Here is a 13,565-nt window from a genome sequence, read left to right as displayed (position 1 = left end):
TGTCAGCCAGGTTGATTGAAAGTAACAGAAATGGTGCCCACCAGCTGTGGGCCAGCTAGGTGGCAGAAGAGTTAAAGATAAACAAATGAAAATGTGACCACAGGTGCTTCTGCCACTGGAGAAATTTCTGCCAGATCCCTGCCCTCCAGCGTACATCCTAATGGTAGCCAATATTGGTCATCTCCTTCTTTATGACTCAGGTGTTTTTCAAGCTATTGCCTCTGCATTGAGACCTGGAGCGAATTTGTACATGAGCAGTATTTCAGTTTCCCACTGCCTTTTGGCTTTCCCTGTCCTAAGCCCTGCTGATTTTTCAAAGCCAGAAATTATGGAAGTTTGTCTTCCCCATGCAAGTACATTAGGCTGGGGAGCCTGATGGGGGCTTGGACCTCTCACTCCCTAGTTGGGGACCTCAATAGTTGTGATATCCCTCCCACTTATTAGTGGTCTTAGTGGGGGTGCATGTTCTGCCCTCTTCCCCGTCCCCATGTGGCCTTTTCTTTATATCCTTAGTTGTAGAAAATCGGTTCTGCTAGTCCTTAGGTCATTCTCAGAGATAGTTGTTCTATATTTAGTTGTAGTTTGGTGTGTCTGTGGGAGGAGGTGAGCTCAGGATTTTCCTTCTCCTCCATCTTGTTCTGAACCTTAAAGGCTTTTTTATGAGATAAGTGGTGATGTTAACAAGTATGATTTTTTTTATATTGTGTGATGAAATGTGTTAACATTTGAAAAATCTGCATAATTGAGTAAACATATATTTTTTCAAATCACCACTACTTGCTGCTGCAAAATGATACACGGGTAAAAGATCCATTAAAAGTTTAAGACCGATCCATGAATTTTAATGGAGCAGAATAAAAAATTTCATTTGTTTGGTTTATACCATTAACCGTTAGGAAACTTCTATTTGTTGAGTTTTGGCATAGCATCAAACAATCATCACAATTATCTGAAAAAACTATGAAAATACATCCCCCTTTTCTAGCTACTTACATGTGAGAGGCCAGATTTCTTCATATGCTTCAACCAGAACAGTTGGATTCCTCAACCAGCTGACTTTTATTAAGCCAGCGAGTTTTTCAAAACGTAAAATAAGCTGGTTTTTCTCACTAATTTTTTGTTTGTTTTGAAACATATAGCTTTCCCTCTAAAAACTGTTACTTCTGTTAACATGTCTTTAAGATTTTCATTATTTAAAATGAGTAAACACATATCTTAAATTTCTCTTTTAATTTCAAATACACTGTTAATATAAAATCCATATACACAAAACCTCTGTGGGGTCCTCAGTCAGTTTTAAGTGTATAAAGTGTTCCTAAGACTAAAAAGTTCGGTAATTGCAATTTTAACCCAAACAGATGCTTTCTTATAATGTTGAGAGTTTTAGAACTTCTTTGTATGTATCAAGAGGAGTGGGAGTCATAAATATTTGGAGCTTTTATTGTTGGGCTAATTATGTAATAGAATTAATGGTTTCTGTTGAGGATTGGCTCTGCTTTAATGCCATTTCTAATAACCAAGTCATTTCTCACCTATTATGAATGAAATAAGCTAAGCTGGGAAGGTAGACTAGAGTGAAATAAAATCTACCCATCTCTTGATCACATTCTTTACAGTTTAATGAAAATTTCTAGTCTTTATTTAGCAATTCAGTCTACAAAGTACATTCACACTCAATTAATTTTCACTAGCAATCTTTTATTGTTATCCTCAATTTACAAATGAGGCAAAGAAGTTGTAATTATCTAAAAATTATACGGCCAGAAATTTGTAGAGTCACACATAATAAACAAGAGAGCATGCCACAGAAGGAAGAACGTGTTCTTCGGGATTAGAAGCTTAATTCGAATCTACGTCCATTGGTCACGAGCTGCAGCTTTGTGTCTCAGTAACATTTAAGTGAGCGGCTGTGTTTTCCCTTCTGAAAAATGGGCAATATAATACCTACATCATCAAATAGTTATGAGAATTAAACTGGATAATATACATAAAATACTCTGTGGAAGATTCTCAAGAAATGATAGCTAATATTGAGTTGGTCAAAAAGTTCATTTGAGTTTTTCTATAACATCTTACAGAAAAACCCGCACAAGCTTTTTGGCCAACTGAATATTATGTTATCTAGTCATGCTTACTACCAAAAATTAGTTCTTTTTTAGGGCTCTCTTGTGAGTGCTGGAAAGGATTATTGTCATGATTTGCTGGTAACTGGACTCTTGTACTCTTTATAAATATAAAAAATAAGGGGATCATATTGGTTGCTTTTAAACTCAGTAAGTTAAGTGAGAAAGGCAGTAGGTGAGAAAGAAGACCATGATTAACTTATTTTGTGAAACCTTTTTGTAGGTGAGTTCCGAAAAAGGCTGGAAGAAAAGGAAGCTCTGGTAAACCAACTTTCCAGGGAAAAGAGTATCTTCACTCTGCAGATTCAAGACCTGAAAGGCCAACTGGAAGAAGAAACCAAAGTAATGCATCTATTATTTCCCACCAGGCATTTCACTGTATGTTAAAAAAAAAAAAATAGTGCTTGCTAGGTTGGCTTGAATATCTTCTTATGTAAAAGAAAAGGGGAAAGTGCTCTAGAAGTTAAGGGGGAAAAGACCTGTTGGATCTTGGATATGCTGAGAAGGACTCTGATCACTGAAGGATCATCCTCAGTAATTCAAATTGCTTTTCTAGTTTGTCAGATTTAGAGCAAGGAAAGTATGTGTTTCCATTTTGCATTATTACTTGAACAGAACGTCAGCAAAGTTCTTTATGGATTTCTGATTCTGAATTGCACAAAGAAGTGGAATTAATTAAAAGACCAGGGTAAAATGAATGGGACTGGATTCATTCAGTATTACTTTTAAATTGTCAAATGAATTATAGATATTAGTTATTTCTTCCCAAGAGAATATATAATGTTGCTAGTAGGTGACCTCGGTGAATGTGATTCTTTAATGTTAAAGCGTAGTGACTAAAATGAGGGATGGATTCTTTGAGCCCTGGTATTCAAGTCTATTCTTATTTCATATTCAAGGCATCTTCTAAGACCCCAAAGGACTTTACTTGTGTATAATCTTACCGCAAAGGCATCTCCTCCAAGGGTAAAAGTCATTGACTCTGCAGACTTCTCTTTTTAAATGTTTTCTTTTATCCCCCACGTTCTCCTTATTTTCTATATTAGACGTACATTTAAACATTACAGCATACTGACACATGTATATGGAATTTAGAAAGGTGATAACGATAACCCTATATGCAGAACAGAAAAAGAGACACAGAAATACAGAACAGACTTTTGAACTTTGTGGGAGAATGTGAGGGTGGGATATTTCAAAAGAACAGCATGTATACTATCTATGGTGAAACAGATCACCAGCCCAGGTGGGATGCACGAGACAAGTGCTCCGGCCTGGTGCACTGGGAAGACCCAGAGGAATCGGGTGGAGAGGGAGGTGGGAGGGGGGATCGGGATTGGGAATACATGTAAATCCGTGGCTGATTCATATCAATGTATGACAAAACCCACTGGAAAAACAAACAAACAAAAAAAAACGAAAAAAAAAAAAAAAAAAAGATTACTACCATGATTCATGCTTCAGACGTCATGCTGGATGTTTCTTTCATGCCATCGAAACCTTCATATGTTAATTCATATGAAACTGGTAGAGTTATTGTTTCTTTACATGAAGTAACCAAGGCTCTGAGAAGACAAATAACTCATCCAAGGCCATGTAGCTAGTAGTAGACTGTGTAGGAAGTTTAGCAGGTTCTGAAATGTCTAGATTTATAGTTTAGAAGCTCTCTGGCTGACTTCTCTGGTATGCCAGGCCCCCTTTCTCAGTCCGCGCCTTCTGTGACCCTACCCCCTATAGCTGCATTGCGCAGTTACTCACCTCTAATCACCCTGACTGGCTCACTGCCTCTTAAATAAGCCGCCACCATTAGGACTGTCCCCACTGTTTGAAGGCCCTTCTTGGAGGCCTTTGGGGGATGATGAGAAAAAGCCAAACGTGTGTCGTCATGTCACATCTGTTTTATGATCTCAGTGCTGTCAGCAATTTATTCATTTTTGCACATACTTGTTTACATATATCCTCCTCCATTTAGGTTCTTTGGACAAAGGCTTTGTCTCCGTTTTGCTTACTTTGGTTAACACTGTTGCTTAGAACAGGTGTTCACTGAATCTATGTTCAATGAGAGGAAGGATCACAGTTTGAAGCCAGGTTTCCCAGATTCCAGTCCCTGTGTCGTCCTCGGTGTTACTTGCCGAGTCATGTCTGACTCTCTGTGACCCCAAGCACTGCAGCCTGCCAGGCTCCTCTGTCCGTGGGGATTCCCAGGCAAAAACACTACAGTGGGTTGCCATTCCCTTCTCCAAGGAACCTTCCTGACCCAGGGATTGAACCCGGCTCTCCCACATTGCAGGCAGATTCTTTACTGTCTGAGCCACCAAGGAACTATATATTAATGTTATTGCTCCTCATTTCAAAGCCCCTCGGTGTTGAGGCTGCCATTAACCAAGCCTTGTGCTTTCAGAGCTGCATCTATCTGAGAAGAGGTTTTTTTCCTAATTTGTATTAAGGACCGATGAGGTCTGGCAGAGACCCTGCTTCTTCCCACTAGACTAGGTTGTCTCTTAGAAATGATGTTGCTAGGTTAATCAAACCATGCTTTAAGTGACAAATAATTATTAGCTCTGTATGGATGTGAGAGTTGGACTATAAAGAAAGCTGAGCGCCAAAGAATTGATGCTTTTGAATTGTGGTGTTGGAGAAGACTCTTGAGAGTCCCTTGGACTGCAAGGAGATCCAACCAGTCCATCCTAATGGACATCAGTCCTGGGTGTTCACTGGAAGGACTGATGCTGAAGCTGAAACTCCAATACTTTGGCCACCTGATGTGAAGAGCTGACTCATTTGAAAAGATCCTGATGCTGGGAAAGATTGAGGGCAGGAGGAGAAGGGGACGACAGAGGATGAGATGGTTGGATGGCATCACTGACTCAACGGACATGGGTTTGGGTGGACTCAGGGAGTTGGTGATGGACAGGGGGCCCGGCGTGCTGCGGTTCATGGGGTCACAGAGTTGGACAGGACTGAGTGACTGAACTGAACTGACAGTCCAATAAATACAGAAGCCACTACTATACTATGGGTGGCTACCTGAATTTAAATTGACATTAATTAGAATTAAATAAAATTGAAATTCAGTCGGGCACATTTTGAGTGTTTAACAGCCATGTGACTAGTGGGTTACCATACTGGACAATATATATAGAATATTTTCATCACTACGGAAACTTCTATTGGATAGTACTGTTTTAAAGTAATACAGATTTTAGAGATTTGCATGTGAAATAAAAGGCTTTGTTTTCTTTATTGATGGAATGAAAAGGCTAGACTAAACTCAGTGGTCCTCTCTAGTCCAAACAAGACCAGTGTATATTGCTAAACATAAACCTTACTACCTAAGTGATAGTGAGTGTTCTTGCTACCTCTGCAGGCTGCACTATTTCTAGAACTCCAGGCCTGTCTATTATTGAAGCCCACACTGTCAGGCTGGCATTTCCCTAAATAGAACTCTCTTCCTTGTTTTAATGGCAGCAATTAGATACTCTCTCCTTTCTCTCCTTGTCCCAAGTTCTCTCCCTAGTATTAACTAACTAGGTTCAGGTTCAGCTTGCGTTGGTGGCAGGTGGTTATTAACCTTATCTCAGAAAGATGATGTCACCTCTGAAGCTTTCATCACTAACGGTGGCGGTGCCTTTTTATACCTGCGTGTGTCCCCTGCAGTCACAGAGCGCCCTGGCCCAGGCCGTGAAGTCGGCCAAGCGTGACTGTGACCTTCTGCGAGAGCAGTACGAGGAAGAGCAGGCGGCCAAGGCCGAGCTGCTGCAGGCCCTGCTCAGAGGCGACGCCGAAACGGTGAAGTGGAGGGCCAAGTGCGAGGACGACGCCAGCCGGCACGCCGAGGACTTGGAGGATGCCAAGTGAGTGGGGCGGGGCTGCCCGGACCCTGGAGCCAGTCACGCAGAGGACTCTGAGAATGGTGGCTCTGTCTTCAAGGCTTCACACGTGCCCTTAGCAAGTCCTCACCCACCATGTGAATAAGCCCAAGACCAAAGCTGAAACAGCCACCGCTGGCCAGAAGCACGTACTCTAGAGAGGTTCAAAAATTAACATTATAATACAGAGTGGCAAACATCAGAGAGAGATCCTGGGGGGAAAGGAGGTTCTTTCGAGAGATACAAGAGACGTCTTCACAGATGCGACTGAGCTGTGGTCTGAAAACAGGCTAACATGTAAAATCCTGGGTTTCATTTGGAAGACTAGAATAATGGAGTCCATGTCTGTATACATCTCCATACACTAAAGTTATCAAAAAATGTCTCTGATCTACAACTTGTAGACTACAAAGTCATCTGTGAAGATGGATAGGGGCAGCTGGAAATATGTTAGGATCCGTCATCCTGTCTATGGGACAAAGGTTCCTTTGAAAAGAAATCGCCTTTGGGCCACCTCTAAGGTTAGGACATGGGTTTTATAGCCAACACTACACAAAGGCTTTAGAAGTTCTTCCGGGAACTACAGAAGTTTGGGGCCTACATGAATTAAGACTCAGTCCCAGGATGTAGTTCTAAAGCTTTTTGCTCAGAGGTCAAAGAACTGTGTGTCTTTGAGAGACAGTGTCAAACCAGCATTAAAGGTTGACTCAAAACAGTCTGTTCCTGGCTTGGTAGCTTGGCAAAAATCCAGGGCAGATCAATACGTTTCTCTTTAGTGTCAACCAAATACATTATTTTTCAGTTCTTCACCTAAATCTTTGCAAGACATTGCTGTCCATGTACCGAACAGCTGTTCTGGTACTAAAGAGGGGATACCGAGAGATCTGTCTCTGTAGCCACAATAACTTAAAAAGGGCTTTGTGATGACAGATACTAAAAATACCCATGGTAAATGTGTTAAAAACTCGGCACCACATAAAAGTGGGCCTTGAACTGACATGGCTCCTCATCTCCGAAATATGGCATTTGCTTCTAAAGTTAAGACTTTTTTTTCGTAATTGAAGAATTCCAGTGAAAGTGTCTACCAGTCATTCTGTTTGAAGGTTTCTAAGAGAGAGTCAGAAAAAGAGAGAAAGTATGTGGGTTACTTATGACCACATGGATTTGTTTGAAGTAACAAATCATGGTCTTATAGTCCATGACAACTAGAGAGAAATGGCAAATGTGATTATATCTGAAGACTTTTTTTTTTGCTTTAAACTTAAACATCAAATAAATAAAGCATTGTCTCTATTATGCTTTGCCTCTAAATCGCCTCAGGGAGGTGGAATTACAAAAAAAAAAAAAAAAAATCTAGGATTGTATTTTTTTGTTTTAAATTGGAAAGTTGAAGACCTGTCTGCTTAGATTTCCAGGCTTGGGTTCACAGGATGAGTTCGTTTAGTGGAATCAAGCTCCCCCGTGAGCCTGTTTAGTGCCTCGGAGCTCTGAGTTTCCCCGAGGAGAAGGATTTGAGTTCTTCTTCTCCCACACCTTTTTGCATATTCTAAGCAACCATGTAGGTGCTTGTGGTTGGCAAGTTAAAGAGCAAAATGGCAGATGGCAGTACATGCAGAAAAACATTATCAGTCAAATGAAGGTGATCAGTTGTCCAGTTTGCCCTGGATTTGCCTCATTTGAGCCCTGATAGCCCTGTGTCCTGGTACAACCCCAGTCCTTCAGCAGTTGGTCACCCAAAGTAAAAGTCCTGTCTTCTGGTTCCAGTTAAGCATTTCTAAAGTAGTTAACATATATGTAATTATTTTACAAGGTTCTTGTTGTAGGCGGGATAGAACATAAGAATCTCCTATTTTTTATCCAGCTTTATAGAAATATGATTGACATATGCCATTGTGTAGGGGGTACAGTTAAGGTGTACAGTATAATAATTTGAAACATGCACATATGGTGAAGTCTTTACCACAGTACGGTTGGCTAACAACTCCTTTACCCCACAGAATTACCATTTTGTTGTTGTTATGGTGAGAAAATTAAAGCTCTAGTCTCATAGCAGCTCTCACATATATGATACAGTATTATCAGCAAGTCACCATGCAGTACATCAGAGTCTTTTCTTAACAGTTAAGAAGAATGAAGCAAAGACATGGAGGGACTATGGCTAGAAAGCCAGTGAGCAAGGAGTAGTTGTTAGAGCCCAGGTCCTTCCCGGACACTGAGCGCAGATTGGTTTTTACAGGATTCTACCCAAAGGGGGCTTTAGCTATGTGGCACATGTTAATTCCTGAGGGCCATTTTCTGTCTAATAACAGTAGATTGGAAAAAGCTTTGGGACATACAGTACCTTTCATCGAAGAGGTGTGATGAATGAGTAAGAATGGAACTGCCAGTGTCCCTGCAGGAGACGTGAACAAGAGAACACTGCATCCATTAGGGAGCAGAAGGGCCCTGCATTGTGAGTGTGGTGGGAGGGAAGCGTTTTAGTAAGCTGCTCACCCAGAGTATGCCGAAGGGAGGACAGACAGAGGCTCAAGTACTCCCAGCAGCAGCGTGACCTGGTAAGTCAGCAGACCGCTGGGATGGAGTGGGTGTACACAGTGGGGAAGAGGAGCCCAGTTGGAGAAGAAATTCAGAGAAGAGAGAATGTGGGCATGTTTAAAAGTCACATGATGAGAGGGGGAGACAGTGAGCAGGAGAGAGCTGAAGAAGGCTCCTTGCAAGCGAGGTAGCCAAGGAACTCTTTAGAAACTAGACGTGCCCGAAACTTTTAAGAGTTGCTTACCGCTGGGCGTTCAGTACCATCTTCCTCTTATTCCCGTCTCTTGTTCTGGATAATGTCTGTATTGCTTATTTAAGGTTCAGGGGAAGCAGATACTTACAGGGATTCTGAGTGTCAAGTCCAGGTTGCCAAAGGGTGGGGGAACGTAAAGGACCTGTGGCCGCAGGAGCCAGAGGGTGACCGTCCGTCAGCAGACATCTGGGTTCTACAGCACAAGGAGGGCTTTTTCAGACACAGGTTACTTGCCTTCGTGCTGTGAAGCCACCCTTGGGGGCTCCCCTGTTTGAACGGCAGCGCTGTGCTCAACAGGGACACAGAGGACGCGCTGTGGCTTCACTCGCCCTTCGGGCCTCCTCTTCGCAGGAAGAAGCTGGCCCTCCGGCTGCAGGAGGCTGCGGAAGCCATGGGGGCAGCCAATGCCAGGAACGCCTCCCTGGAGCGGGCCAGGCTCCGCCTGCAGCTTGAGCTCGGGGACACCCTGTCTGACCTGGGGCAGGCGCGGTCCGCGGCGGCCGCGCTCAGCCAGAAGCAGCAGCAGTTTGACCAGCGCCTGGACGACTGGAGGCGGAAGCACGAGGAGGCCCAGGCGCTGCTGGAGGCCGCGAGGAAGGAGGCCCGCGCCCTCGGCGCCCAGCTCCTGGAGCTCAGGCACAGCCTGGAGGAGGGCGCCGCGAGCCAGGAGGCCCTGCGGAGGGAGAACCAGCAGCTGAGAGGTGCATCGTGCGGAGACGCCCGCGGGGCTCGGGAGCGCACCCGGGGGCCGCCTCCGGCATAGACGGCTCAGCATCTTCACAGCCCTGCTCGGTCTTAACGTGGCCAGTTTTAATACTTCCTTTGGGTTTTTTTTTTTTAAACGACAGATCCTATTTTCATTACATGAGTTCTAAAAATAAGACTACATTCCTACCTTCAGCCCCAGTTCCCTACAGTAAAGTAAGCGTATTAAGAATTTCTTTATATCTCTAGCCTTACCAAGATTTTCCATGCATATATGCAGGCAAGTTTTTTTTTTTTTTTTTTAACTTAAATTGCAGATTATTCTGTACCTTTTAAAAATTTATTAATATATGTTCTCATTTAACAAATACTTAAAAACCCACCCTCTGTGCCAGGCACTGTTCTTTATACAAGTATTCATTATTTAAGTCTCAGAACAATGAGTTAGTTTCTCTGTCTGTAAAATGCTGATTAGATTGAGCCATTTAAGGTTAAGAACTTGGCCAAATTCACGTTTGCTAAGTAGCTGATCAGAGATTTGAGCCCAGCCAGCTTGATACTGGCACACACATACTTAACCATGGCTTTGTCACCTCGCCTGTACCTGGAGGCCTACCATGTGACAGTTGTTATCGACGGAGTGTTTATGATAATTAACACATTTCAGTAGACCGTATTCATTTTAGATGCAGTTTTCCACAATTATAAATAATTCTATATTGTACATCCCTGTACATGTATTTGTGGACATGTGCAAATATTTCAGTAGGGTAAAGTCCTAGAAATGAAATTGCTGGGTTAAAGGAATGAATTTTTAAATTTTAAAATACTGCCCAGCAGCCCTGCAAAGAGGGCTGCCAATTTATAGCAGCACCAACAGTGACATGAGGTGACCTGAGGTGCCCTGGGAATAAGTTCCTTACTTTCGGAGACATAAATAAAACCTGCTTTCTCTGTTGATCTATACAGTCCATGATCAGTTCACTGGCTGGGCCTGTGAGGGGTGCTGGAACAGTTAGAAAACTTTGATGGTGTCAGAAGCACCCAGAGGGCTTGTTAAAACCCAGTTGACTAGGCCCCTCCCTCAGAGTTTCTGATCCAGTAAGTCTAGGAGGGGGGTCTGAGAATTTGTATTTCTAGTAAGTTCCCAGCAATACAAATGGAGACCTCACTTGGTCTGGGGTGGAGCTTGGGCAGAATTGTTTTTCAGAAGCTTTCCAAGTAATTCTAAGGTGTGATCAAGAGTAGAGAATCACTGCCTTGAGTTTTCTCTTGGGAGCCCATCTTCTGGACAGGCTGTGTCAGACAAGAATCTGTTATTCACATGAGAATTATCATCTAATGGTTTTGTAACTTAAAAATTCTTGTCCCATCCTGTCATAAGCTAGGTATCCTCAGAGCCAGAGAAGCAGTCGGGCTCTTGAATGCCTTCCACTGCCTCTGGACTGTGGGTAATTCCCAGAGCACTTGGCCCTGATCTGCTCCTCTTAGGTTCCAGAGGCTTCCTTACGGAAAAGGCGGAACCGACAGTGTGCAGTGGTGGAGGTTTTATCACTTCTGGATGCCTTGCTCTGTCAAAGGCTTGTGTGCATGAGAGGGTTAGTGTGCTGGCTGCTGAGAGACAATGACACGCTCGCTGTAGGTTCCCATCCTGGGGTTGCCTCCGCTGTCAAAACAGCCACCGTTACCGGTGCTGAGAGCCAAGCTCTTCCACTGGAACCATGAGTCCAGGTCTGTGTCCTAGAGCCCACCGGCAACATCTGGTGTGGCTCTGACAAGTGGGTTGGCATGTGCAGTTGCACAGATTGCTTGATGCAAATACTCTAAGAAGCACCATTCTCACCACTGGTTGTAGACGACTTTCTGGCAGATTCTAAAATATGATTGAAATATTTTGAATGATCGAAATATTGAAATATGATTCAATATTTTCAATATATTGAAAAGGGATTCATTTTTTCAAATTCAAACAAAGATCCCCCAGGGCCTGCAGTGGCCTTGTCATCAAGTTACCAAGGATGGCATGAACCAGGGTCCCAGCTGGCCTTCCAGAACAGTCTGCTGTACCTGATAGCATGGGTCTGAGACTGGTTCCTTTCACTCACTTTGTCTTTCTTTCCTCTCCAGAGGAGATTGCTAATCTGACAAATCAGGTGAGAGAAGGAAAGAAGAACTTAAGTAAAATGGAAAAGGTCAAGAAACAGATTGAGCAAGAAAAGACTGAAGTTCAGATGGCGCTGGAAGAGGCTGAGGTATTACCTCTGGGGATCAAAGAAGGCTTCTATCCTTGTGGCAGTGCAGAAGATCTGCATTCTAATACCACCCCCGCCACAATGGCACTTAAGGCTTAACTGCGTGCTTGGAACCATGCCAAGTGCTTTGAATGCACTATTTTATGTAATCACCCTAGCAGACTGTTGTTCTCGTTGTGTAAATGAGGAAATTGAGGCTCAGAGAAGAGGATAAACAATTGTGATGAAGACTCTTGACTGTAAGGAAAACAGGAATCGTGTGTATCTTGTTCCCTGACTTTTCCCCAGTACCTAGGCCCTCGCTGCTCTAAATGTGGCCTAGGTACCAGTTGCATGGGCATCACTGGGGAGCTTGTTAGAAATTCAGACTCTCAGCCCTCTCTCCAGCTCTGTTGAATCAGAATCTGCATTTAAACAAGATTCCTGGGTGGTTCATATTTACTCTAACATTTGAGAGGCACTGGACTAGAACATTGCCTGGTGTATAGGAGAAGTTCAATAAATATTTGTTGGACGTTTCATAACTAAATATCCTCATATCTGACCCTCTCTTTAAATGAAATCAGTCAAAACCTTTGTGTTTTTTTTTCCCCAAAAAACTTTGAGTGGTTTTAAAAATGAACTCAAAGCATTTAAAAATGAACTCAAACTCATTTGCTTTGTTCTCATTTGTTGCTGAAAGCTCATCTTTGTGCAGATGTGTGTTAGCAGTGTTTCCAGTGTTATGGATTAAAAGTTCAGGAAGAATATCTGGTATCCCTTGGCACGTGCTAGCCAGTGATTGAAAGGACCCCTGAGAAAACCTGTTTGCCAAAGAGGCTGAGCTCAGAAGGAAGTTATCCTGTCATGGCCATTAAGTAGTTAACAAGGCCTACAAAGCTTCTGTTCTCACAGTTGAATTGCATTTTCTTGACCCACCCTTTGACCAAGCGCCAGGTAGCATTCAAAATGCAGGCCTCATCCACTCACCTTCCAACAGAGACCATCAGTTTTAAAAAGGCGTAGCAGCCAGTTTCAGGCGCAGGCCTTTTGAAAGGTGCTGTAATGAAAAAATGAGACCCCAAAGGATTGCTCTATGTCAAGCAATGTCAGTTTATCTCACCATCACATTTCTGTAAGAAATCTGCCAGGCAGAGATGTCAGCTGGATGGCTCTTGACAGAGCGCTTGCCTCTTTACGCAAATTGTTTTCTGAGATCTACATTTTGTGTAGAATCCTTCCAGCTGGCAGGGTGGTGTCCCCTGATAAAGCAGTTGAAATTTGATTCTTTACTTGTTTCCTTTGGTTCTCCAGCCACCTTGGCTAGGAACTTTCTAAAGCCACTACCTCAGCCCCCAAAAGTAACCTTGACAGTAGAAATTTCAAGCAACATGAGAAGCCAATGAGAGCTATGAGGGCAGGGTTGATTTTAGTCCTATATGACATGTAGAAGTCTTTTTCATTAAATTGACTGGCGCAATGAAGGGAGATCATTCAGGCCACAGCGTTCATACCAATTAGTAGCACTAGATGGCATTATATTCTATTCATATTTTCTCAAGTTTTGTCTTCACCTGCACCCATGAATACTTCATCAACTTGGACATGTATTTGTAAAACTGGGTTATTTATTTTTCTGGGTGAGCCTTAATGAAAAACATTATCAGATTTATTTTTGAAGTCACAAAGCTCAAACTATCGCAGGTCACCTTCAAAGATTCACTTTCTCAGTGCATTCAAAAGGGTTAGAGGTGACCATTTCCCCTGGAAGGAAGGGCACCATTCCCTCAGAGGAAATTGCTATCCAAGTGTTTTTAAAATTTTGTTTTATATTGAAGTTAGTATTGAG

The 13,565-nt window shown here is 42.8% G+C and overlaps 1 protein-coding gene across 1 annotated transcript in view; it reads left to right on the top strand.

The window, feature by feature from the left end:
* Positions 1-13,565, top strand: part of MYH15 (myosin heavy chain 15) — a 146,669-nt gene that overhangs the window by 105,991 nt on the left and 27,113 nt on the right. The window contains exons 29-32 of the mRNA XM_061134312.1: positions 2,347-2,465; positions 5,781-5,977; positions 9,132-9,481; positions 11,613-11,737. Coding sequence (XP_060990295.1) covers positions 2,347-2,465; positions 5,781-5,977; positions 9,132-9,481; positions 11,613-11,737 — 791 coding nt within the window. The remainder of the gene's footprint in view (positions 1-2,346; positions 2,466-5,780; positions 5,978-9,131; positions 9,482-11,612; positions 11,738-13,565) is intronic.

This window comes from Dama dama, chromosome 31 (assembly GCF_033118175.1).
Source record: "Dama dama isolate Ldn47 chromosome 31, ASM3311817v1, whole genome shotgun sequence".
Taxonomy (NCBI): domain Eukaryota; kingdom Metazoa; phylum Chordata; class Mammalia; order Artiodactyla; family Cervidae; genus Dama; species Dama dama.
The sequence above is the reverse complement of the archived record's forward strand: the minus strand, read 5'-3'. Positions and strand labels throughout refer to the sequence as shown.